Consider the following 23,612-nt stretch of genomic DNA (forward strand, 5'->3'; position numbering starts at 1 on the left):
GCTTGAAGTAAATCACAATAAATATGAGTGGCAGTAAAAGAGAGATTGGATCTGAGCTTTGCAGGATCAGGCTTGAATTCTCAAAGAATTTCTCCTTGAGCTGAAGAGGGATTATTACAGATTCATGTGTTTCCATGCCCACCTCTGCGTGCATCACGTCCCTTGCCTTCCTGCTGCATTTCAGTGCGTTGGTACAGACAGAAGACATTAATAGGTATGTTTGTGTCATTTGTGGGATTATGGAAATCAGGCACTTATCCTTTCTGCAGTGTGTCTTAAAATTAACCAGATGCACGTTGGGCACACTGGAGTTCTCCTGGACAGTAGGAATATTTGACTTGCGTTTCCTGCCCTCATCACCTGCTGAGACTTGGAGGCTGGATGTGTGCTGCTGAAGCAAAAGGAACAAGTTGCAAGGAAAATCTGATTAGATTGTGAGAATTGCCCACAGAGAGGATGGTGAAGCACGGGGATAGGGAGTCTCCATCCCGGCACTGAAGCAGGCCCTGAGTCTTGTGATCTAACAAGATTTAGCTGTGCTTTGAGCAGGGGGTTGGACCAGATAAACTAAAAGAAGAGCAAACCCTTGCTCCTGAAGCTGGTGGTAGAACCTCCTTTGCACATTGCTAAGATGTAACCATGTTCTGCGCCATCGTACTTGAACCTGGGGCTCCTCCAGCCTTATGGTGTTGTTCTTTAGTGCCCAAGATTTTTTGTTTGTGTTAGTTTTTTGGGCTTTTTTTCCAGTTTTACTTCTTGAAATAATCTAAGAGAAGCCTCTCAGAGCAGGGTTTACAGGACAAAACTGTTTTGGGCCTGAGGGTGGGAGATTGTAGATGGACTGAGCAGAGGGGATGGAGCCAGTCCAGACTGGGCTCAGCCATTATGGGTTTGGAGCAGCCCCTGAAGTAAATGACTTCTAGATTTCTGCTTGTGCTTTTCTGGCCACGGTTCAGGTAAACCAGTCTAAAGCAGAAGAAACACTCTGATGCTTCAGCACAGGCTCAGTTGGGACTTGAGCCTGCTCCTGAGGCATCCTTTCCCAGTGCTGTGGATGTTCCCTGTGTTGTCTCATGTTTGCCAAGTACCTGCACTAGAGGTTGGTTCTCTGGAATGTGCTTCCTTGGAGGTTTCAAAGCTGGGCTTGTGCATAGCTGCTTGTGAACCAAGCAAATGGAGGAGTGATTGTGTCCTAAGCAGCAGTTTGGGATTTGAGAATCCTAGAATGTCCCGAGTTGGAAAACCTCCACAAGGATAATCCAGTCCAACTCTCTTTGCAGTAAAAATAACAAGAGCTGCTTGTCCCAGTCCAGGACATGCCTCTCCTGTGGCACGAGCAATGCAGCACAGAAGAATGTGTGAATAAACCAGGATTGTTTATTTTTGGGGTGTGTGGATATTGGTTTGAGAGGATTTCCTCATTTTTTTCCTTGCTGGGACGGAAATGGATGGATAGTCAGTGCTGCTCATTTTAGATGGATCATCTGGGAGTCACCTGTCTGCTGTAAACAATAGGTGTGCCCACGTCCAGCTGTGCAAAAGGATCAAATGTTGGGATTTTGGAGGAATCCTGGACAAGCTGTTTCCCTCTCTAGTGATGAGGAGCTGTGTTTCTGCCTGGGGATGGACATGTAGTAAAAAACAGTCCTTGCACCTCCTGGTCATGCCCTGTGCTTCCCAGCAGAGGCACACACATTGGGATGTGTGTATTGAGTTGCCAGCTCATCCTTGAATAGCAGCTTCCAGTGAACTGTAAATGTAACACAGAGTGTGCTGGAGACAGGAATTTGAGGAAGGAGGAATTCCACCCAACAGAACTGCTGAGACTTGAAAATCAAGCTAGGTTTTCTTCTGGCAACTTCAAAGCAGGGAGCTCTCTGTAAATGCAGGCTCAGGAATGACTACAGCAGCTAATCAAGGGCTGTCATTCTCTTCAGCAGCTCATGGGGCTGTAGAGCAAACAGGGAAAGTTTCCTCTGTTAGACTCAGGAAAACAAAGAGATACTGCTGAATAAAGAAGTTATTGAGTTCCCTAGAACTCTGCTTTTGCAATGATTGCCTCTGTAACTGAGCTGCTTTAGTCTGGCTCCTGGAGCTGCTGCTTTCCCTTCTCATCCCTGCCCCTAGTGAGGCCTCATTGTGTTCACTGTTACAACCTTTATTCACTGACATTTTGAGGACCAGTATAATCTAAGTAAATACACAGTTTGCTTTGCTTAGAGGGATTTGATGCTGTACCTAAAACTACCACAGGTCCATCATTTCAGCATCCCCACTGTGGGGAGTGAGCTGTGTGGGAGAGTGGAAGGAGATCACTGGTGAAGAGTGAAGTCTGAGCAAATTCAGAGGTTGTCCATCTGGGAACTCTGGGTTACAGTTCATTTTTGAAAGTTCTGAAATTAATTTGTTTTCATTGACAGATTGAAGTTACCCTAAGCTTTAAGGTGTGATTGCTCACAGCATGGGAAGTTCAACCCAGATATTGCCTGCTGCCAGTGAACTGCCAACGAGGTTGTACGTTTGATTTAACACCAACACAATTTTTGTTTTCTCTCTTCTTTTTCCCTTCAACCCTTCTGCCCTCCGGACGTCCCCTCCCATCCTCCCTCAGGCCTGTATTGATGAGAACCTGGACATGGTGAAGTTCCTAGTGGAAAATGGAGCCAATGTGAACCAGCAAGACAACGAGGGCTGGACCCCTCTTCATGCAGTGGCGTCGTGTGGCTACCTGAACATAGCAGAGTGAGTGAGTCTGGGGCTGTTCTGGGTATTTATAACACTTCTCTGGGCCTGTCTATTCAGAGCAGCTACACAGGTGATGAATACTCTACGCCTTGTACGATGCTTTGGAAAGCAATGCTGAAAATAGGTGCTTTTCTCTTGGTATTGAATTCTGAACTTCTGAGGATTAAGGTGAAGCCTTCAACTGGTTGCCTTTTTCTGTTGCCATTAGACTGTCTTACGATTCATTAGATACTTTAGCTAAAATGCCAAGAAAAAAGGAAAATGGAACAGCTGCTACAGGGGTGTGCAGTGAAGGAGCTCCTCCCTGTGAGGGTGGGCAGGCCCTGGCACAGGCTGCCCAGAGCAGCTGGGGCTGCCCCGTGCCTGGAGGTGTCCAAGGACAGGTTGGATGGGGCTTGGAGCAGCCATGGCATGGGGTGGGACTGGATGGGCTTTAAGGTCCCTTCTGACACAAACCAAACTGAGATTCCACAAGTACATTTCCTTACCACAGACAGACTGGTGTGAGCAGTGCTGTGGTTAAGTGGGGACTTTCAGCTGTTCAGCTGTCAATCCAGCACCACCAATACGTTCACCACTAAACCCCAAGTGCCCCATCCACTCCTTTTTTGAACACTTCCAGGAATGGTGATTCCACCACTGCCCTGGGCAGCTGTGCCAGGGCCTGACCACTATTTCTGAAAATAAATTTTCCTTAATGTCCAACCTGAACCTCCCCTGCTGCAGCTTGAGGTAATTTCCTCTTGTCCTGTTCCTTGTTCTCTGAGAGCAGAGCCTGACCCTGATCCCTGCCTGGCTGCACCCTCCTGTCAGGGAGTTGTGCAGAGCCAGAAAGTCCCCCCTGAGCCTCCTTTTCTCCAGGCTGAACACCAACCCTTTGTTCTTTGCCAGTCATACCGTGCTTACATATTTAGTCCACCACAGCTACCAGAAAGTTTCCAAAATTTGAATTAAGATAACTATTTCTTCAGTGAATTGAAAATAAATTACAAAATCAGGCAACCTCACCCTCCTATATTTGTGTGCCTAAACAGATACTTCTTTTACTTCTCAGAATTCCACTAATTGAAATATGTACAAGCCAAATAAGATGTCTGTTGTTCTTCAATGAACTTTTTGTAAAGTTGTAAGAATAAAAATTTAAAAATTGATGATACTTGATGAGGCTTTTTAAAAAATTAATAAAATTTCATTTTCTTTTAAAAAAAAAGATAATCAACCAGATTAATGCAATAACAGGGGTATTTAAGTAACTATGGAGAAAGAAAAACTGTGAGCCCCTGAGCAAGGACCTTGCACTTACAATGAACTTTTTTAGTCTGGAAATTGGCTAAGAGTAAGGTCCTCATTTGGTAATTGAACTTGCATGAGAAAGACAAATCCTTTGTGGTGCTGCTTGGCTGCCTGTGTCGTTGCTCTGGAGCCAGGCACAGAGGTGTGACGTGCTGGGCTGGTGTCCTGCTGCAGGTACCTGATCAGCCATGGGGCCAACGTGGCTGCTGTGAACAGTGAGGGCGAGGTCCCGTCCGACATCGCCGAGGAGGCGGCCATGAAGGACCTGCTGCTGGAGCAAGTCAAGAAACAAGGTAAAGGAAGGGCTTGAGTAGTGAGAGTTGGGACCCCTAAGAGTTTCTGTAGGAGAATTCTGCTGCCTTGCTGTGTGTTGGTGAAGAGATCAGAGATCTGGCCCAGGAAGCAGCAGGCAAATTTTGCTTTGCTATCAGGACAGTGGAGCAGATGCAGGAGGTTTGTGGTCTCTGTCCTTGGGATTCTTCAAAGCAAGGCACCACAGTACTGAAATCTGATTAATCAGATCTAGTTACTTTTAAAGTGAGATTTAGTTCTGACCTCTGATATAAATGAAAGGTCATGTTTCACTAAGGCTTGATAAAACCGAGGTGAGATTTATGGGACTGCCAAAGGCAGGGACCAGGAAATTAATATTCCGGGCCTGGAGTGTCATGCTTTGTCCTGATCTTTCCCTAGATTTCTTCTGCCATATCCCCTTTCTCATCAGGTGTGCCTGGTTGAGAGTGGCTGCTCTCCAGGCTGTCCCTGCACAAACATCCCTGACTGAAGAATAGTTTTGGACTGATGTTAAAATAAAGAATTACTTTATCAGGCTAAAATTTTCTTCATACTCATGGAATTCATTTGGGAGTGGTTGAATGTCTGCATGTGTGTGTGAGAAGTTTAAATCATGTCTATGAATTTCATCAACAGTGTTGGAAAAGGAACCCAAGGAATTCCTGGAGCTTCTATCCTTGGACATAGTCAAAGCTCATTCGTGTCTGAGCTGGTTCATCTGGCTTTGAAGTTACTCTCCTTGGAGTGTGTGTTTGGGCTACAGACCCCCAAAGACTCTGGTCTGGATTATTTTATTCCTGCAGGTGTGGGGGGGTGCTTGCTTGCTGGATTGAATCCAGTCCCTCTATTAGATATATTTTGACACTTGGTGGTGACTTTATTTTTTAAGGAAGGAATCAGTCCCTTGGTGCTTTATCACCTGTGTTAATGTTCCTAGGCCACCAAATTTGTCAGGCACAGTTTGCCCTCAGAGAAGCCAGGTTTACTGTCACCAATCTCCTCCTTATTTTCCATGGGCCTTAGCATAGTTTCCAGGAGGATCTGCTCCATGATCCTGCTGTGCACAGAGGAGAGGCCAGTTAGCCTGTAGTGCCCCAGGTCTTTCTCTCATCCCTGTTTAAAAATGGAGGCTGTTTTCCATTTTCCAGTCCATGAGAAGTTCACCAGACTGCCACAGCTTCTCAAATACAAGAGTGACTTAGATACTTCCTCTACCAGCTCCCTTGGGACCCATGGATGCATCTCACCAGGTTCTATGGACTTGTGCACCTTCAGGTTCCTTGAATGACAGTAATATGGCTGAAACCTTGCAGGACATTGAGGCAGTGGTTCTGCCTTACCTGCAGGTATTTTGCCTGACACTTTTTGGGATTCTGCTTGCATTGCCTCACCATATTAGTGGCATCCTGCTAAGATACCCTGAAACAACCATCTGTCTCCAGATGAAGATTCCCATCACACAGTTTAAAGGATCATATTGCTCGAGGAAATGGGGTTGAACTTTAAATAAGCATCTGTCCAGCTCCACAGCCTGTCCTCAGCGGGGGCTGTGAGCAGATGCCTGCTGCAGACTGTAACAACAGCTCAAGTGTGTACAATTGCCCTCCCAGCCTCCAGCCACTATGCCTCCAGAAATTCCTGAACCAAACTGGCTTTCTGTGTATTTGTGAGTGCCCTGTGACTTTCTGTTTCTTGAGCTCATGTAACCCTCCTTGGGAACTCCAACATGTTCAGGAATTGTGTGTAATAGCTACAAACTTGTCTAGTCCTTGGTCTGAAGCCAGTTTATTTCTGATCTTTGCAAAATCCTGCAACAGTAGGTCTCACAGCTCATACTCTGAGTTAAGTGTTTTCCTTGGTTCTGTTTTAAATGTAATGCCCCACAATTTAATTGGCAATCATGTCATTCTTGTACTGAAGGTATTAATCCATAGGAACACTTGCTCTTCGGGACCCTTCTTGGTTTTTGTGATTTGTCATCTTCTAGTTTGTATGTTTTCCTGAGTTGGAGAGTTCTACTCTGATTAATCTTGTTTGGATTGGCATCAATACTTGTGATTGATACATTGTCCTTCTATGTTCTCATTGCTGTGAAAACTCCAATTAGGAAAACAAGTGGAGTTTTGCCTCTCATTGGTTTAATGAGTCTGTCAGCCAGACACATCTCCCTCTCCACATCATCCCCCTACCTGTCCACACCTCCACCTGCCCCTAAGAAGTCACTTAGGCCATTGGCATAGATATCTTCTGGCCTTCTAATGCCCAAATGATTTCAAATTGTGTTTTGTCAGAATCTGGGGGTATGCAGCCCTGTGGAATAACTCAGTGCTTCTCTCAGCATGCCTGTCGTGGGTGCCTCTGGAGCAGTGCAGGTTCCTCTGTGTGTCATATGCAGTGTCCTGAATATGGAGTGAGCAAAGAGCTGGTGTCACTGTGCTCTTGCAGGAGACATCTGAGGGTCCTCAGACCTTCCCTGTAGATTATACCCTCACTGCAGGTCAATTGAATCAGTTAAGCTGTTGTTCATGACTTTGTTATTTCAGTCTGGGATACAGCCCAGAACTCAATCCTTCTACCCTTAATGAACATCTGAGCTTTTAGTTAATTGGACTGGGTTGCAACCACTGGCCCAGCTTTCAAAATTTTTAACTTAGGCAGTTTTTGAAGTCTCTGTCAATGACACAGAAGAGGCTTTTGCTGATTGTTTTGTGGAAGAAATAGTTTACTAATATTTTGTGGAAGAAATAGTTTACTAATATTTTATAGCAAGTGGAGCGTAGGTTAAGTGTAACAAGTACTTCAGAGCTTTCAACTCTTGTTCGTGTTTGTTCTGTGCTTTGCCCCCTTAGGTGTAGACCTGGAGCTGTCAAGGAAAGAAGAGGAGCAGCAGATGCTCCAGGATGCCCGGCAGTGGCTGAACAGTGGGAGAATTGAGGATATAAAACAGCCTCGGACAGGAGCCACAGCTCTTCATGTTGCTGCAGCCAAGGGATATTCTGAAGTCATGAGGTAGGAGCTCCTTCCAGGGATGATGCATTACAATAAGGCTGAAGACATCTTGCTTTACATTCAGAGAAATTTATTCCATACTGAAATTTTTAAGCTGCTGTTTCTCAAAAGGCTCTGTGTTTTTATGGGTACAGTCACAGTGGTTCACCCAGAAATACACAGGGACTGGAGGATTCCCTTTCATACCTGCAGGCTGTTTTGGAGTAATGAAAGCTTTTTGAAGAATGAGGCATAAATTAGGAGGTCTCTAATTTTTCGAATCACAAGGTCTGATTTTCACTGTTAGAGTAATAGTTTCAGGACTAGCAAGTTAAACAGTATTAGGGGATAAAAGTATAATGTTGACATAAAAAGTGACAATACATACTGCATGACAGTCACAAACATGACCAGTCTTGTGGGAAAGTGCAGTGTCCACCCCTGTCTCACTGTGCTCTGCCCCTTCATGCTATTGCTCCTGCAGTGACAGAGGGATTCCAGCACCTGACAGCTCTGCTGTCCTGGCACTAACAGGATTGTTATGTCCATAAGCCTGCCCAGTGTAGCATTTCCTGGTAAAAAACATTAATATTGCTACAGGTAATGTCTAAGCTTTCCACCAATAAAGCTTTCTTCTCTGCTCTTTATGTGTGGCTGGAGCTGCCCATGAACATTGAGCTCATTGAATCCCAGACTGGGTTGGGTTGGGAGGAACCCTGCAGCTCATCTTGTCCCTCCCCCTGCCTTGGGCAGGGACACCTTCATCTATCCCAGGTTGCTCCAAGCCCCGTCCAACCTGGCCTTGGACACTTCCAGGGGCAGCCACAGCTGCTCTGGGCACCCTGGGCCAGGGCCTGCCCACCCTCACAGGGAGGAATTTTTACCTCATATCTAATCTAATCCTGCCCTCTGTCCATGTGAATCTATTTCTCTTTGTGTTATTACTACATGTTCTTGTCAATATTCTTTACAAAGTGTCTTAGTTTGACACTGCCCAACGCCAGGCACCCACTCACTCACCCTCCCCTCCCACAGCTGGGCAGAGGAGAGAAAAAAATTAACAAAGGGTTCATGAGGTGAGATAAGGACCAGAGAAAACCCTTCAAGGGCAAAACAGGCTCAGCTTAAAGATGCAAAGTGAATTTATTGGTAACAGAATCAGAGGAGGATAATGAGAAGTAAAATAAGCCTTCAAAGCACCTTTTACCCCCAGCCCCTCCCTCCTTCCCACTGACAGCGCAGGGAGGGGAGACAGGGTGTGGGGGTTTGGGTCAGTTCAGCACCAAGATTTTCTTCACTGCTCTGGGAGAGGAGTCTTTGCCCTGTGAGACCGTGGGGTCCCTCCCACGGGAGACAGTTCTCTGTGAACTTCTCCAGTGTGGTTTCACTCTCACAAGCAGCAGTCTTCCCAAAACTGCTGCAACATGAATTCCCCCCACAGGCTCACAGTCCTCCCAAAACCGCTGCAGCGCAGGTCTCTCTTCCACGGGGTGCAGTCCTCCAAGGACAGGCTGCTCCAGCCTGGAAACGGCCCCCTCTCTCCACAGGGTCTCCCACTGGATCACAGCCTCCTCCAGGCATCCACCACTGCAGTGTGAGCACCTCCCCCGTGGGCTGTGGGTGGATCTCTGCATCCCCTGTGGATCTCTGCATCCCCCGTGGATCCCCTGGGCTGTGGTGGATCTCTGCATCCCCTGTGGATCCCCATGGGCTGCAGAGGCACAGCTGCTTCACCATGGTCATCACCACAGCCTGCAGAGGAATCTCAGCTCTGGTGCCTGGAGCACCTCCTCCCCCTCATTCTTGGTGTCTCCATGTTGTTTCCCTCACATGTTCTCACCTCCTCTTCCCTGACAAGAAGAAAAAGTGTGCATGCCCACTTTGTTTTGATTTTCTTCTTAAATCTGTTGTCACAGAGGTGTCACCAACCTCTCTAGTTGGCCCAGCTTTGACCAGCAGCATGTCCATCTTCAGAGCCATCAGGGATCGGCTCTGCCAGACATGGTAGAAGCTTCCAGCAACTTTTCACAGAAGCCACCTCTGTGGCCTGCCTGCTACCAAAAGCCCGGCTGTGTGTAACCAACACACAAGCTTGCTCTATTGTCTGTGTTAAAATCCATTCTGGAAGTGTTCATCTATCTTGATCCTAAGTTTCATAATTTTAAGTGACATACCTTGATGTCAAAGAGCTGTTTCATATCAAGCTCAAGCATTTTAAGGCTGTGTGTAACAAACCCACAAGCTTGCTCTATTGCCTGTGTTAAAATCAATTCTGGAAGTATTAATCTATTTGATCCTAAGTTTCATAATTTTAAGTGACATACCTTGATGTCAAAGAGCTGTTTCATATCAAGCTCAAGCATTTTATTGTACTTCACGTTTCTGATTTGTATTCGGTCATTAGAACTTATAACTGAGTGATGAGCCTGTACCATGCCCAAGAACAGCAATCTAACACAGCACATGTGAATAAAAATGTAATATCTCTGAATTTAAGGTGTTGGTCCACTCACCTGCCAGGGGAGGGTTGTGTATCCAGTGCACCTTGATGAAGTTCAGTGTGTGCAGGATGACTTAGTTCTGGACAGCCTCTACTTGGCATTAATTGCTGTAATGATAAACACATCTCACAGCAAGCTGACATTGTTTCACTCTTGTGTATATGATGGCTGTGCTGAAGTTCAAATCCAGAGCTCTAGTGACTTAAACCAAAGGGGCTGACAGCCAGGAGCCAGCTAACTCTAAATGAGACATGGAATTTGTCTGTGACCTTGAGTCTCTTAGCAGCTCTGTTTCTCCCTTCTGCCAACTGGAAAATCAACAGAAACTCAGCACCTAATTTACAATTTCTTTCACAGAGAAGCCCACAGCTGCTCTGCTGTGACTGTGTTTTATTTAGCACAGTAGCACATTGGTGTAAAGCTGTAGGAGTTTCCAAGCTATTGGTGCCATGTTGGGGTCCTGCTGGATTTCCCTCATGCTGTGCGATGGTGGCTCTGCATGGGGGAATTTCTCACAATGGAAATTTTCAGGAGCAGTTTTACCAGACTTGCAGAATTCCCCATGGATGTTATTCACTATTTAAGCAGTTTGGATAATAGTTTTGATACAGGAGCTGCTCAGTGCTCTTGCCTGATTACTGCCACATCAGTGTGCACATGGCTCTGGATCTCCAGACTACCCCAAACCTTTTGTGTTTGTTTTGGTATTAAATATTCAAGCTCCAAGTACTGTGAAACACCAGTGTTTTGCTCTGATGGAGAAGGGAGGGTGGAAGGAGCACAGCAGTGAGGGTAAGGAAAGGAGATCCCAGGCAAGTTCACTTGTGGAAGATTTGCTTTAATTGTCCAAGAGCTACTCTGAAAAATGCATTTGGGGTTGTTTAATCCAAATGAGGATTGTTTAGAAACAGATTTTACCTCTGTCACTGTCACTGGTGCTTCCCTGGCAGTCCTGTTGGTCTCCTTGAGGACCACCCCCACTGGGGCCCTGTGCTCTCGGGGAGCCAAGCTCGAGCTCCAGTTCCCAAATGTCCCTGTCCTGGCAGGTGCTGTGCTTGGCTCCCTGGCACAGGGCTGACAGTGCAGGGATGAACTGAGCCAGTCCAGACTCTCCTCTGCTGGAGCAGGAGTTCAGACTGGGTCACCAGTGCCAGATGAGAAGTCAAGGTGTTCTCCCAGTTCAGGACATGCTGAAAGGGAACCTTATCAGTTTGACATATTCCAGCAGGTTTTACATTGAAGTCACTTTGTTCATTGCCCTTTCCATTACAGTTTTGAGCACATCAGGTGGGATGTTGCTTTGGTTAATAAACAAGTTCAGAAGCTCCTGACTGTTAGGGAACCAGGCTGCCCACTTGGTGCCTAACAGGGGAAACTGCTGTGTCAGGAAGTCATTCCTGATGGGCAGAGATCAATCCTGCTGCTTTCCTCAGGCTCCTGATCCAGGCTGGGTTTAATCTGAACGTCCAGGACAATGATGGCTGGACTCCACTCCATGCTGCTGCTCACTGGGGAGTGAAGGAAGCGTGTTCCATCCTGGCTGAGGCTCTGTGTGACATGGACATCAGGAACAAGCTGGTCAGTACACAACTAATGCAGGGTATTCTATAGCCACATCAATAGTGACTATTGCCTTCTGCTTGATCATGGAATCATAGAACACATCACTGGTTTGTATTCAGAGGAGCCTTAAAGCTCATCTCATCCCACCCCCTGCCACAGGCAGGGACACCTTCCACTTGCCCAGGGTGCTCCAAGCCCCGTCCAGCCTGGCCTTGGACAGCTGCAGGGTTGGGGCAGCAACAGCTTCTCTGAGCAACCTGTTCCAGGACCTCACCACCCTCACAGCCAAAATTTCCTTCCCAATATTCCATCTATCCCTGCCCTCTGGCAGTGGGAAGCCATTCCCTCCTTGTCCTGTCCCTCCAGGCCCTTGTCCAAAGTCCCTCTGCAACTCTCTTGGAGCCACTTTAGGCCCTGGAAGGGGCTCTGAACTCTCCCTGGAGCTTTCTTTTCTCCAGGTGAACACCCACAGCTTTCCTAGTCTAGCTCCAGAGCAGAGGGGCTCCAGCCCTGGGGTCAGTTTAGTGGGCCCCTCTCAATTCTTTCCAGCAGGTCCATGTCTGTCCTCAGATGGGAGCTCCAGAGCTCAACACAGAGATCCAGGTGGGGTCTCATAGGACATCCACCATGTCAGTTTAGTGGGCCCCCCTTGATTCTTTCCAGCAGGTCCATGTCTGTCCTCAGATGGGAGCTCCAGAGCTCAACACAGAGATCCAGGTGGGGTCTCATAGGACATCCACCATCATGATCCATCTACATGACAAAGTCATAGCAGTCCTCCTTGCCTGTGCACTGGATAATTTAAATACATCAGTAAATGAAGAATCTTGACTGGCAGAAGATAGAAAAAGTTTCAGTTATTATGGCAAATGTGACCTGATTAAACTTTCATACTGAGCTTGTAAGAAGGGATAGGAGCTGATCTGTGCCATCCTTAATTAGTGTAACCCTGAGAAATCAAATGACAACAAAGGAACAGTCTTGGAGTGCAGAATAATATACTAATATTAAGGTATAAGGCACTGAAAAACAAGTGAACCCATGAGAAACTGGCAGTTTTAAATCCTCCCTCTTCTGTGTATTGGTAATAAGAAAGGAAATTGAAAATTTGTGAGACATAAGCAAAGAAAAATAGGATGGAGGAAAAGGAGCAAAACCATTTCCTTTCTAACAGTTGCAGGTTTTTCCTTGAAGAGCCCTTGTATTTTCAAGAGCTTGTCCAGGGCTGCTCTTGGTGTTCCCATCCCTGCTGGGATGTCCACACTGCTCTGTGAGCTGCTTCCCACTGGACCGGGTGTGCTGTGGCTGCCTTGGGGGAGGAGGGAAGGCTGAGTGTGCTTGGAGGAGCACCAGGGGATGGAGGCAGGCAGGAGGGTGTGATCAGAGAGGGCCCTGTGTGTTCAAGTGCATCCAGCTGTGCTGGAAACTGCTGGCACTCAAATGCCCCATGAGGAACCCTTTCAGCCTGGTGAGCTCTTTGGCACCCAAAATGTGGGGAATCTTTTCTGTTTAAATGCCATCAGGTGCTTTTCCAAAATGTTCAGGATGTGTATGGGGTCTTGTGTCATGCCATACTTGAAACAGCCACAGTTGCATTTATTGTGTTACTCGCTTCTTCCAGTCCAGAATTGTCTCCTGTTGGGTCAGATGGACAAGGCCACCTTTTATTTTTTGACATGTAACCATTTGGTTTCAGGTTGTTAATGGCATTTAAAGCTTTAGTTTGGTGAAAATGTAACCAATTTCTTGGTTTGTGCACTAAAGTACTTTTTCTGGTTTATTTTATTTTATAAATGCCAATGGACGTGGAAATGGATCCCAGATTTTTTGGCTTGCTGGCAGCCTTTCAGAACGTTTGAATGATGATAAAGTAACACAGAATCAGGAATATTGTGATCTGGAAGGGACCCACAAGGACCATCCACTCCAACCCCTGGCCCTGCTCAGACACCCCAACAATCCCACCCTGGGAATCCCTGGGAACATTGTCCAAACACTCCTCGGGGAGTGGCCATGCCCATTCCCTGGGGAGCCTGGGCAGTGCCTGGCCCCCTCTAGGGGAAGAACTTTTCCCTGATATCCAACATAAGAAGAGGTTGATCACATTCTCTCTCACTTCAAGAGTGTTCTTTTTAGAAACTTGGAAACTCAAGCATAGTCCTGGCTGTTTGATTTGAGCAGCAGCAACCAGGGACCTGCACTGCCCTGGTAAAAGCTGCTCACCGAACATAAACATGATCTTAGAGGTCTTCTGCAGCCAAAATGGTTCTGTGATTCCATGATCACTGTCACATGAGTTTCCTTGCTCTGGAGCGAAACAGTGTCACTCACCAATTGGGGAGGGAGGATGTGGAGCATATGCACTGGGAAATAGGACTTTTTGGAATATTACCAGTGTGCCATCTCAGATATCCTCTTGTGTTCTCTCTTTGCACCAGGGTCAGACGCCCTTTGATGTTGCTGATGAGGGACTTGTGGAGCATTTAGAAATGTTGCAGAAGAAACAGACTGTGGTGAGTTTCTGGAGATTGTTTTCCAATTACCTCCAATTACCTTTTCACACACAGGTGTTCTCCAAGACATGGTGCCAACAGATACAGGAAGCTGAGGCCTAGCTATTTTCTTTAGTTACTCATTTGCAATCTTTAATCACAGCAACATTTTTAATAGCTAGAAATCTAGATAACTGGATGACAGCAGCAAGGAGGTCAGTAATGTGATGGCATGCAGAATTATGGAAACTGGTAAGGAATTTGTGTTCATCTTTGTAATTGTTATTATCCTGCAAGTTGCTTTGTTGGCTGGCAGGCTCTCTGGCATCAAAGTGCTCCGTTCCTAGTGAGTGATTACCCAAGTCAGCTTTGTGTTTGTATCCAGGGATGTACACTGTCAGTGTCGAGAAACAGATCTGTTACCATGTCTGCCTTTCTTACAATAGGGAGGCTTTGGAGTGAGGAAGAAGAAATTATAAACTTCAGGAAATTCTGGACTGAAAAGATGGGTGGTTTCAAAATTATGTTAAATTTCCATTTCATAATGCAGTGGAAGAGACTGGAAGGGGTTATAAGCCAAAAGTTGACATAAAAAAAGGAAAGCAAAACATATCTTGTTCAAAGTAAGGGCAGTTGTCAAAGTTGGATTTTGATTGAATTTTTTCCTATTTCATCTGGTCTACTCAGTTATCTCATTTGGGTGTTTCCAAAACACAAGCTAACCTTCTTTCAAAAAGAATTAAAAATCTGTAAGTATCACTTAAAACATTGGGTTCAGAAACAGACAGAATGGGAACACTGCTGATAAAGCCAGGAATGGATTTTCAGGAACTGACAGTGTGGGTGGTTAGAACTCCAGCTCTGATCACAACACAGCTGCTGCCATCCTCAAATAGCAGCCTTAGTATTCACAGGAACTTCTTAAAAATTAATCAGCTTCTCCCTAAATGAGGTGTTGATAAATACTATCAGGGTTGTATTTTGGATTCCCTTCTCTTTCACTGCCCAGGATTTTGCGGATAACTGAACTTCTTAAATGAAAAGAAAAATACTTTTTTGGGTGACTGCTTACCCATTTTTAGGGCTGCTTTGCAGGGGCTACAACCCCCCTGTTCTCTATATAGAAGCACTATATAAAGGCCTTCTCCATTTATTCAGTCAGTGTAGAACTGGGCAAAAGAATCTGGATTTTATTATACTTTTTTTTTAGTGGATATGTTTTTTTAGTGAAAAAGCCAATTTATCATGTACCACTTGGTGAAAAAGCCAATATGTTTATCATGTACCACTTTTATTACTTAAAACCAGAAAACTTGTATTTGTTAAGGATAAAACAGGCAGTTCCATGACGTTATTTCTCTTCCAAAATGGCTTTCAAATCAGATATGTTTTTCAGTCTAAGGCAGAGCACTATGCCACCCTTGCTGAAAGATTTGCTGCCATTACTGGGAAGCAGTGGGGATTTTTGTATGCTGAAAGCAATTAATTTGGTTTGGATTTTTTTTCCTTGTTACTGAATTATCTGTGAATGAAGCAGGCTGTTTCCTGCTCTTCCCTTTGCTGTGCTCCAGCAGTTTGGTCAGTTAACAATGTTGTAGCAGAGATTTTTGCTCTTCACTGGAATCCATGCAGCTTTTCCCACTTCACAGGGTGCCCAGAGCAGCTGTGGCTGCCCCATGCCTGGAAGTGTCCAAGGCCAGGTTGGACAGGGCTTGGAGCCACTGGGACAGTGGAAGGTGTCCCTGCCATGGCAGGGGCTGGGGCTGAATGAGATTTAAGGTCCTTTCCAATCCAAATAATTCTGGGATTCTATGATTCAGAATTTACAGTGGTTTTACTTCCTTTGCCTGGTGTCAACAGCTGTCAGAAGAAAAGGAATAACCATGAGCCATGACACAGCACAGTCAGACTTAAATTGAACCCCTAACTGCCTCCCTACTTCTGCCTCAGCTGTTTCTGTTCTGGAAGGTACTAAAACAATTTTTTTATACTGTTTTGTCCACTGATGGTGGTAAAATTAATATTGCTGCTCTCTAGACAAAATCTTTTAATTTCTGTGTGATCCCAGATATTCCCATGCAATCACTTTGTGCATTTGAGAGATTTAAGAAGTGACCCATCCTCACAGGAGTTCCCTGGTTGCCTGTACAGGACAGACTTGAATGCTTTTCTGTGACAGCAAGTAAATAACAGCCACAAAGGCAGCAAATTTTTAGCTGAATCTAGCCTGATTTCATGGGCACACACACATACACAGGCCTCCAGCAGAATCCCAGAATGGTTTGGGCTGGAAGCAGCCTTAAAGCTCATCCCATTCCACCCCCTGCTGTGGGCAGGGACACCTCCCACTATCCCAGGTTGCTCCAAGCCCCATCCAACCTGCTTTGGACACTTCCAGGAATGGGGGAGCCCACAACCTCTCTGGGCAGCAGTCAAGGTTATCCCTGGTCATGGCAGGGGCAGCTGCAGGTGCCTTTGAAGTTTTTATTAAATGGCAGCTGCATTCCAAGGACATGCTGGGTGCTGTGCCTGGTGGAGCTCCAGTCCAAGGCTCCCAGTGCCATTGCAGATGTGCTGCTGTTCAAGTGGCATCTTACACAAATCTGCAGTGGTTTGGTCTAACAAGGCTGCCTGACCTTGGCTGTGGTGCTCACTGGGTTATGCTGACAGGGCTGGTTAATGTCTGTCCTCATTCTCTCTCTCCCCTCTTCCTGGACTCCTGACCAGCTGCGAAGTGAGAAGGAGACAAGGAATAAGCTGATTGAAGCTGACATGAATGGGAAGCCTCAAAACAGACTCTTCACCAAGTAAGTCTCTCCCTCTTAGTTGAAAAGAAACTGCCCGGAAAGTAATGGGAGAGCAGCTTCATCTCTCACAGCCAGCTGGCCTCAGCTGGGTCAAAAACAATTCACTGCTGTTTATTTCATGCATTTTTTTTAATCTGAACACTCTCAAATACAGTTTTAGGTGTGTCAAATATAGTTTGTGTTGTGTCTTAACATACCCAGTGAGTGGTGGAACAAGGGCTTGGGCTGGTGTTTGGTTCTGCAGCTCCTGCTCTGGCTGGGGATCAATCAGGTCTTTGGCCTGAGAACTGCACCTTTTTGTTGTACAAAGCCCTACAGCCCAACTGCTGCATTGTGTGGCCCTAGAAAAGGAGAGATCACAATTTTGTGGATGGAAAAATGCTTGCAGAATTAGAAAATGTGAGACTGGCAGTGGAATCCATGGCAAATTGACGATGATGGAAGTGCTGGAGTGTTCAGTCTGTAGATGGATTTTATCCTTTGCTTCTTCTGTATGTAGTAAATAATGTCTCTGTCTTCCTGAGAGGTACAACTCAGATAGCTTGCTTGCCTAGTCCTAAAAATTTCCTATTTTGCAGCAAAGAGAAGATTCTTTATGAGGAAGACACGTTGAAGTCCATGGAAACTGAGGAAGAGAACAAGGACTCAAGCAGTTCTAGTTCTGAAGAGGAAGAAGCTGAAGATGAAGTTTCAGAATCAGATGCTGAAAAGGAGTCAGGTAAGACTTTGTATAGCATTGGATTTAATAACTAGCCTAGCTATTACCATTATTAATGTTGTTGTTGTTATTATTGTTAACTAATTATATAATTAGTTGTTAAGGACATGCTGAAAGTTTTACTTCCAGTCTGTATGTACAGAATTTGGAGAAACCTGAAGCTACTGTGCTAAAAAAGTTGATTCAAATGCTGTCTCACAGGTCAGCATAATTATTTTTAAAAATCCTTCAGATCCTATTTTAATTCCTACTTCCAGCTCACATGTATTGAAAATAACACACTGTCTCTAGCTTATTCTCAAACGGGGTATTTTTCTTGTTGACCCAGTTCAAGAAGAATCCTTCAGGATGTTAGGGAAGCAGGTGAAGTTGTAGGAAGGCAGTAGTCTGTGTTTGGATCAGTCTGAAATGAAGGGCTGAAGCTGTTCTGACTGATTATAGAGGTGAGGAACTTCTGGTTTCTAGGCTGTGATGAGTAATGATTGCAAAAGATAGTGGAAAATAAGAATTATGTACACAGAATCACAGTAGAATTTACATTATAGTATATTGCTTGCATCTTACTCCCATTCCTTTTCCGTAATTTCTTTGGCTACCTTAATTAGTTTCAAAAGTGTATATGTGCAGCACAGAAAGTTTAAATACAGATACTTAATTGTACAGTAAGCCAAGACTTATTTGTACTTAATATTCTGCAAACACAGATGGATCTTGGACTATGATGTGTTTAATGGTTAAACTACTTTTAACATCAACTTACTTGGTCTATATCCGATATACTAAGAAATAGGTCCTGAGGAGAAGTGTATTTTAAAGTTTTGTTGTGCTTCTGTGCCAGTGAAATTGTCACCTGTGTTAGGATTGTATCAGTTAATGCTGTTGGGGCAGGGTGAGAGGGGTGGGAAATCCTGGCTGGGCTCTGCAGAGCTACTGCTGCACCAGCTGCGTGGGCATGGCAGGAACGCAGGGAAATGATCTTGGGGCTTTTAAATCAAGCAAGTCTAGTGGACATGTCAGTGGTGGAAGGAGACACACAGTACAGGTCACATGTATTTCCTCCATAAATCGGGGCTTAACGCTGGTTATATACATATTTATATAAATATAAATTATACCTGTCTAGCTGGGTGCCAGTGTTTGTAATCCTTATAAACATGGTGATAGTTTGACCAAAACAACTCAAATGTTTGCACACCTCTAAGACCTGGAGCTGTGTGGGGTTTAGCTGAGTCAGGAACAGCCTAAGATCCTTCAGCAAGGAAAGGTCTACAACACTCAGCATTAAATTTTGTTTAAAGCCAGACCAGGTCTTTTTATTGCATTAATTCACTGAGCAAAGCACATTATAGGAGTATATGTTAAACCACTGAAGCTAATAGAAATGGGAGACAACAAGCATTCAGGTAGTGATTCAGCTTCAGGCTTTGTTAGCTGTACTCTCCTTTCCTGGGAAGATTATTGGGTCCTTTGAGAAATTTCCATCAGAATTTAAACCCCACCTTGTAAACTTCTGAAATCTCTGGTAAAATGGGTGTGGACTTGCCCAGCTGGATGGAGACAGCTATCACTTGCTGCATATGTGAGTGGAGGGTCACATCTTTGGTGCTCTTTTTAAAGCAAGATTCTGGAAGGTAACAGCATCAGCCCACATTGCAGGAGGCCTCCAAAGAGAAGTAGGATTTTTCACTTTGGTGCTAAAATAATAAATGTCACAGTATTACTGATTTCAAAGACAGACAATGGTGTTCCTGGGCTGATCCCCCAGCGTGGGCAGCAGGGCAGGGGGGGATTCTGCCCCTGTGCTTTGCTCACCTGAGACCCCACCTGCAGAGCTGCCCCAGCCCTGGGCTTCCAGCTCAGCAAGGATGGGGAGCTGCTGGGGCGAGCCCAGAGGAGGCACCAGGGAGATCAGAGGGATGGAGCAGCTCTGCTGTGAGGAAATGCTGGGAGAATTGGGATTCCTCAGCCTGGAGAAGCTTTGGGGTGACCTCACTGTGACCTCCCAGGACCTGAAGGGAGCCTGCAAGGAAGATGAAGAGAGACTGCTTACAAGGGCCTGGAGTGACAGGACAAAGGGGAATGGCTTCAAACTGACAGAGAGTAGGTTTAGATAGGATAATAGGAAAAAATTCCTCCCTGTGAGGGTGGGGAGGCCCTGGCACTGGTGGCCCAGAGAAGCTGTGGCTGCCCCTGCATCCCAGGAAATGGCCAAGGCCAGACTGGAGCAACATGGGATAGATGAAAGTGTCCCTGCCCGTGGCAGTGGGTGGAATGAGATGGGCTTTAAGGTTCCTTTCAGTTCAAACCAGTCTGGGATTCTGTGGTTCTATGTTTTTCTGGTCAACATTTTACATGTTGCATTGTACAGGAGGCAGGCGTATGAAAACATGAATATTATTCCCTTATTCCTCTTAATTTTCTGTAATATTCCCATACCTTTATCATTCTTAGCAGTGCTGGACACATAGGTTATGACTTGTTCTAAAGTGTTCAAAGTCCAGATGAAAAAAAAATTCTGAGTGGTCTTTTTAAACCTAAAAATTCCAACCCCTTTGGTAGCCGAGCATAAAGCAGGACATGTAGAAGCTGGCAGTGTAACACACAAGGTTATTTTGAGGTGTGTTTTGAAGAGTCTCAGGTTGCGATTAATTTGTTGAATTTGCAGAGACTGTGGGAGGAAGAAATTGGATGAGGGAAGCAGTGAAATTGTTGGAAGGCTTCAGAGTAGTTTCTTATAATCTGTAAGAAATTTTTGTTCTTCGGATGAAGGAAACTAAGGGCATTCATGTCACTTTATTAATTTTGAAGACAATTAATTTGGCATTGACCTCTTGTAAACAAGAGAAAGATCAGTATAAAATTCTATGGTGATTATCTGTGCTGGGAACTATTACAATATGCAATTATTGGGAATTAAAGCAGGCCAAGGAAGCTTTTAATGTTGTTTTGTTTAGAAACAATCAAACAAAAACCCTTACAGAAGAGGAATTAGAAACCTAAATTTTTACTCTTACCAAATCTGTTTTGAGGAGATTGAACTAATCCTCTCCAGTTTATCTTGTCTGGAATTCATAATGTTTATTACTGAAATTTTGGTATAATAAAATGTGGGGTCCTGCCCAAAGCCAGCCCTGCCAGCACAGAGTCCCTCTGCTTGTCCCTCTTGTGCAGAAGATGTCCCAGAATGTTCCAGTCGCATTGCTCACAGTTAGTCCTTCCCAGCCTGTCATTACCACTTTAGCCTGTGCCCTTCTAATTAGGCTTGACCTTAAAAGCTGTCCTGTGTGCTATAAACTTCCAGAACAGGCTCCCAGTGCCCATCCAGCCCAGCCTGGAGAGCTGCTGCCACCTTCCCTTCCTGCAGTGCTCTGTGTTTTACAGAGCAGTCACAACAATGAGCAGCTGGCAGCAAATGGGCATTTCCATGGGCTTGGATGCCCAGTGTGGCAGGCCGGGCCTGCAGGGAGGAATGAGGGACCCATTGCCCCTTCCCCAGGGGTGGGTGAGAGCTCTGCTCCAGAACAGAAATCTACTGCTTCACAGAGAGGGAAAAGGGGCTGAGAATCCATTCTTCTGCAGACTCACAGGAACAGCTGGAGCTGTGTCAGGGGAGATTTAGGCTGGATTTCAGGAAAGATTCTTCCCCCAGAGGGTGCTGGCACTGCCCAGGCTCCCCAGGGAATGGGCACAGCCCTGAGGCTGCCAGAGCTCCGGGAGTGATTGCACAGCACTGCCAGGGATGCCCAGGGTGGGATTGTTGGGTGTCTGTGCAGGGCAGGGGTTGGACTGGATGATCCCTTCCTGCTCAGGAGATTCCATGATTCTGTCCTTGTCTCTTTAGTTCAGGCTCTGTCAGTCCTGATAACTTCCTGTTATTTTAAAATGTTTCTCTTGGTTTGCTCTTTTCTTGTTTTTGTGTCCTTTGAATCCTTATTTTTCTGGTACCAAGAATATTTGTTACAGAAAGATTGATCTTCACACTCCAAGGTGCCATCCTTCCAGATGCTCCATCCCAAACAACTCCAAATGTGTAACAGCAGATTTTTATTCCCTGCACATAGGTTATTTGCTAGGACTGTTTGGGTGCTTATGCTTAAAGTTGCTTTCTATTTTCCAAGCCATGACTGTGTGAGCACTCACAGCTATAAGGAAAGCCTTGATTGGTGGCTGCAGGTACATCATTTCTCAGGCAGGTTCCATATGCCTGGGTTTATGATGAATAGTCTGTCTCCAGCCTGTGCTCTCCTGTCACGTGAACCTACTGCCTGAGTCACACTTTCTGCTTACTCTCCTCCTGGTAATGTCTGGTGAATGTTCTTCTGTCAAGCATATGCATAGATACAAAAAATAAATGTGATACTGGACTGCTGCTCTTATCTAACAAACAGGGAGCCAGCTGTGAGCTTGGACAAGGGTTGCTTAGCTTTCTTGGAGCCCAAGTAGGGGTTTTTGTTGGGCAGCAGTCCTGGCTTTCTGTAAAAAAAAATGGACTTTGCTGCAGAAGACCAGAAATTCTGCCCAGCAGCCCAGGCAAGTGCAGAGAACTGTGCAGTGAAACCCAGCACTGGGCACTCAGGGCTGTGGGCTGTACCACACTTGTGGTTCAGGAAGGAGGAACAGCATGTGCCCCTTTTTATCCAGGGAAGAAATTCCCAGACAAGAAACAAAATTGTGAAAAACAAAAAACCGTGTGTCCTCTGCATGGAGCTTTCTGCAAAGATTTTGCTTGTCTGTGAAGATAAAGTACAAAAGCTTTGCCTGGCAAATGTGTCCATCCTATTCTTTAGGAAGTGGGAAGCTCCTTGCAGAAAGCCCTGCCATCTGATAGTGCAGAAAGCACTGACATTTCTGTGATCCAAGGAGGTCACACAGCACTGAACTGGAGTGCAGACCACACTCTGTGTAAAGAAGGGCCTCAGAAGTGCAATACTGAAACATTTGGTTTCTCTTCTTGTTTAAAATTGTAGAGAGAAAGGAAGAGCCCTTTGCCAACCACTCCAGCCGTGAATCCAGGCCCAGCATCACTGAGCAAATGCCACCACCCGAGCCCAACTCCTTCACTGCATCTGCCAGAAGAGTAAGTGAATTTGGAATCAATGGGGACTCCAGTAGAGCTCAGAAGCAGAAGGTGTTACTGGGAGATGGATGCTCTGAAACCAGTCTTCAGAGGACTTTAAGACTTGAATTTAGAAAAGCCTGGTAGTATGAAATTCTGATAAAGATGAGTGTTAACAGCAGTGTAGGGACAATACAGTTCCTCTTGAATCTCTGACCCTCCAAAGCCAATTGTGGTGAAGATAGCCAGCCTACAACACATGCTGTATGTGCTGTCAGTTCTGAGGGGGCTGGTGCCAATGTCTTCTCAGCAGATCTGTCACCAGAGCTGATTTCTGCCTGTGTGCCCGTGGTGAGTTTGGCACCACCATCCAAAGTGCCTCTGACTTGCCAAAGCCAGTTGAGTCAGTGGTGTGATGTTACTGTCCAGCAAGCAGAGGATAGTTTGCATGTGGCTGGCCAGCTGGGCTATAAAAGCTTTGAAAGGTGAAGTGGTCACTGAAATCTTATGTGAATCCTCCAGCTCTCAGATCACTGAGCTACATGGCACCAGGAGACTGCTCTGCACAGGACTCCTGTTGTATGCTGCTGCTTTCTTTTTGCACCAGACTGTGGAGAAAACAACGCAGAGCTGAAGCGCTAGGTGCTTGTCGGGAGAAAATGTTTCTTGCTTAGTCACAATGTTTTATTTTTCAAATGTAACAGAGCATAACCAAGATCAAATGAAAGGGAGCTCCTCTGGCATTGTTCGGCTCAGGCTGGCTTAGCAGGGGAACTGTTAGAGGTAGAAGGTGCTGGGAAGTGTGAGTACTTCAGTTAACCTTTTCCCAGCTGCTGAGAAGTTTGGTCTCTCACTCCGTTGAGCTGTTTAATGCAGAAAAGGGTGTTAGAGTGTAGAAGCTGGCCTGTGAGTGAAGAAATTATTGATTTGACCTCAGTCACTTAAGATCAGCTTCTTTACCTTCTCTTACCTGTTTGATTTCTCTGTAGTTCTCTTTGACAGACTGGGCTTTAGATTGTGTTGCCCTCTATTAGGGCAGTTATTAGTATGTGCTGTTCCTGTGTTCAGAATTTATAGATGGCAGCTTTTGCTGTGGTTTTGAGCATTCTCTGAGGAAAGCATCAAAAGTACATGAAAATGTTTGAGCTGTGTGGC

The 23,612-nt window shown here is 45.5% G+C and overlaps 1 protein-coding gene across 8 annotated transcripts in view; it reads left to right on the top strand.

Annotated features, from left to right (window-relative positions):
- The window catches only part of PPP1R12B (protein phosphatase 1 regulatory subunit 12B), a 132,414-nt gene that overhangs the window by 32,440 nt on the left and 76,362 nt on the right, over positions 1-23,612 (top strand). For all 8 annotated transcript variants that reach the window (XM_039698577.1, XM_039698573.1, XM_039698575.1 and 5 more), the window contains exons 2-9: positions 2,612-2,742; positions 4,213-4,331; positions 7,182-7,341; positions 11,255-11,399; positions 13,823-13,897; positions 16,604-16,683; positions 17,262-17,401; positions 22,369-22,478. In XM_039698577.1, the coding sequence (XP_039554511.1) occupies positions 2,612-2,742; positions 4,213-4,331; positions 7,182-7,341; positions 11,255-11,399; positions 13,823-13,897; positions 16,604-16,683; positions 17,262-17,401; positions 22,369-22,478 (960 nt within the window). The remainder of the gene's footprint in view (positions 1-2,611; positions 2,743-4,212; positions 4,332-7,181; positions 7,342-11,254; positions 11,400-13,822; positions 13,898-16,603; positions 16,684-17,261; positions 17,402-22,368; positions 22,479-23,612) is intronic.

The sequence above is a fragment of the Passer montanus genome, unplaced genomic scaffold, assembly GCF_014805655.1.
Source record: "Passer montanus isolate IOZ18808 unplaced genomic scaffold, ASM1480565v1 scaffold127, whole genome shotgun sequence".
Taxonomy (NCBI): Eukaryota; Metazoa; Chordata; class Aves; order Passeriformes; family Passeridae; genus Passer; species Passer montanus.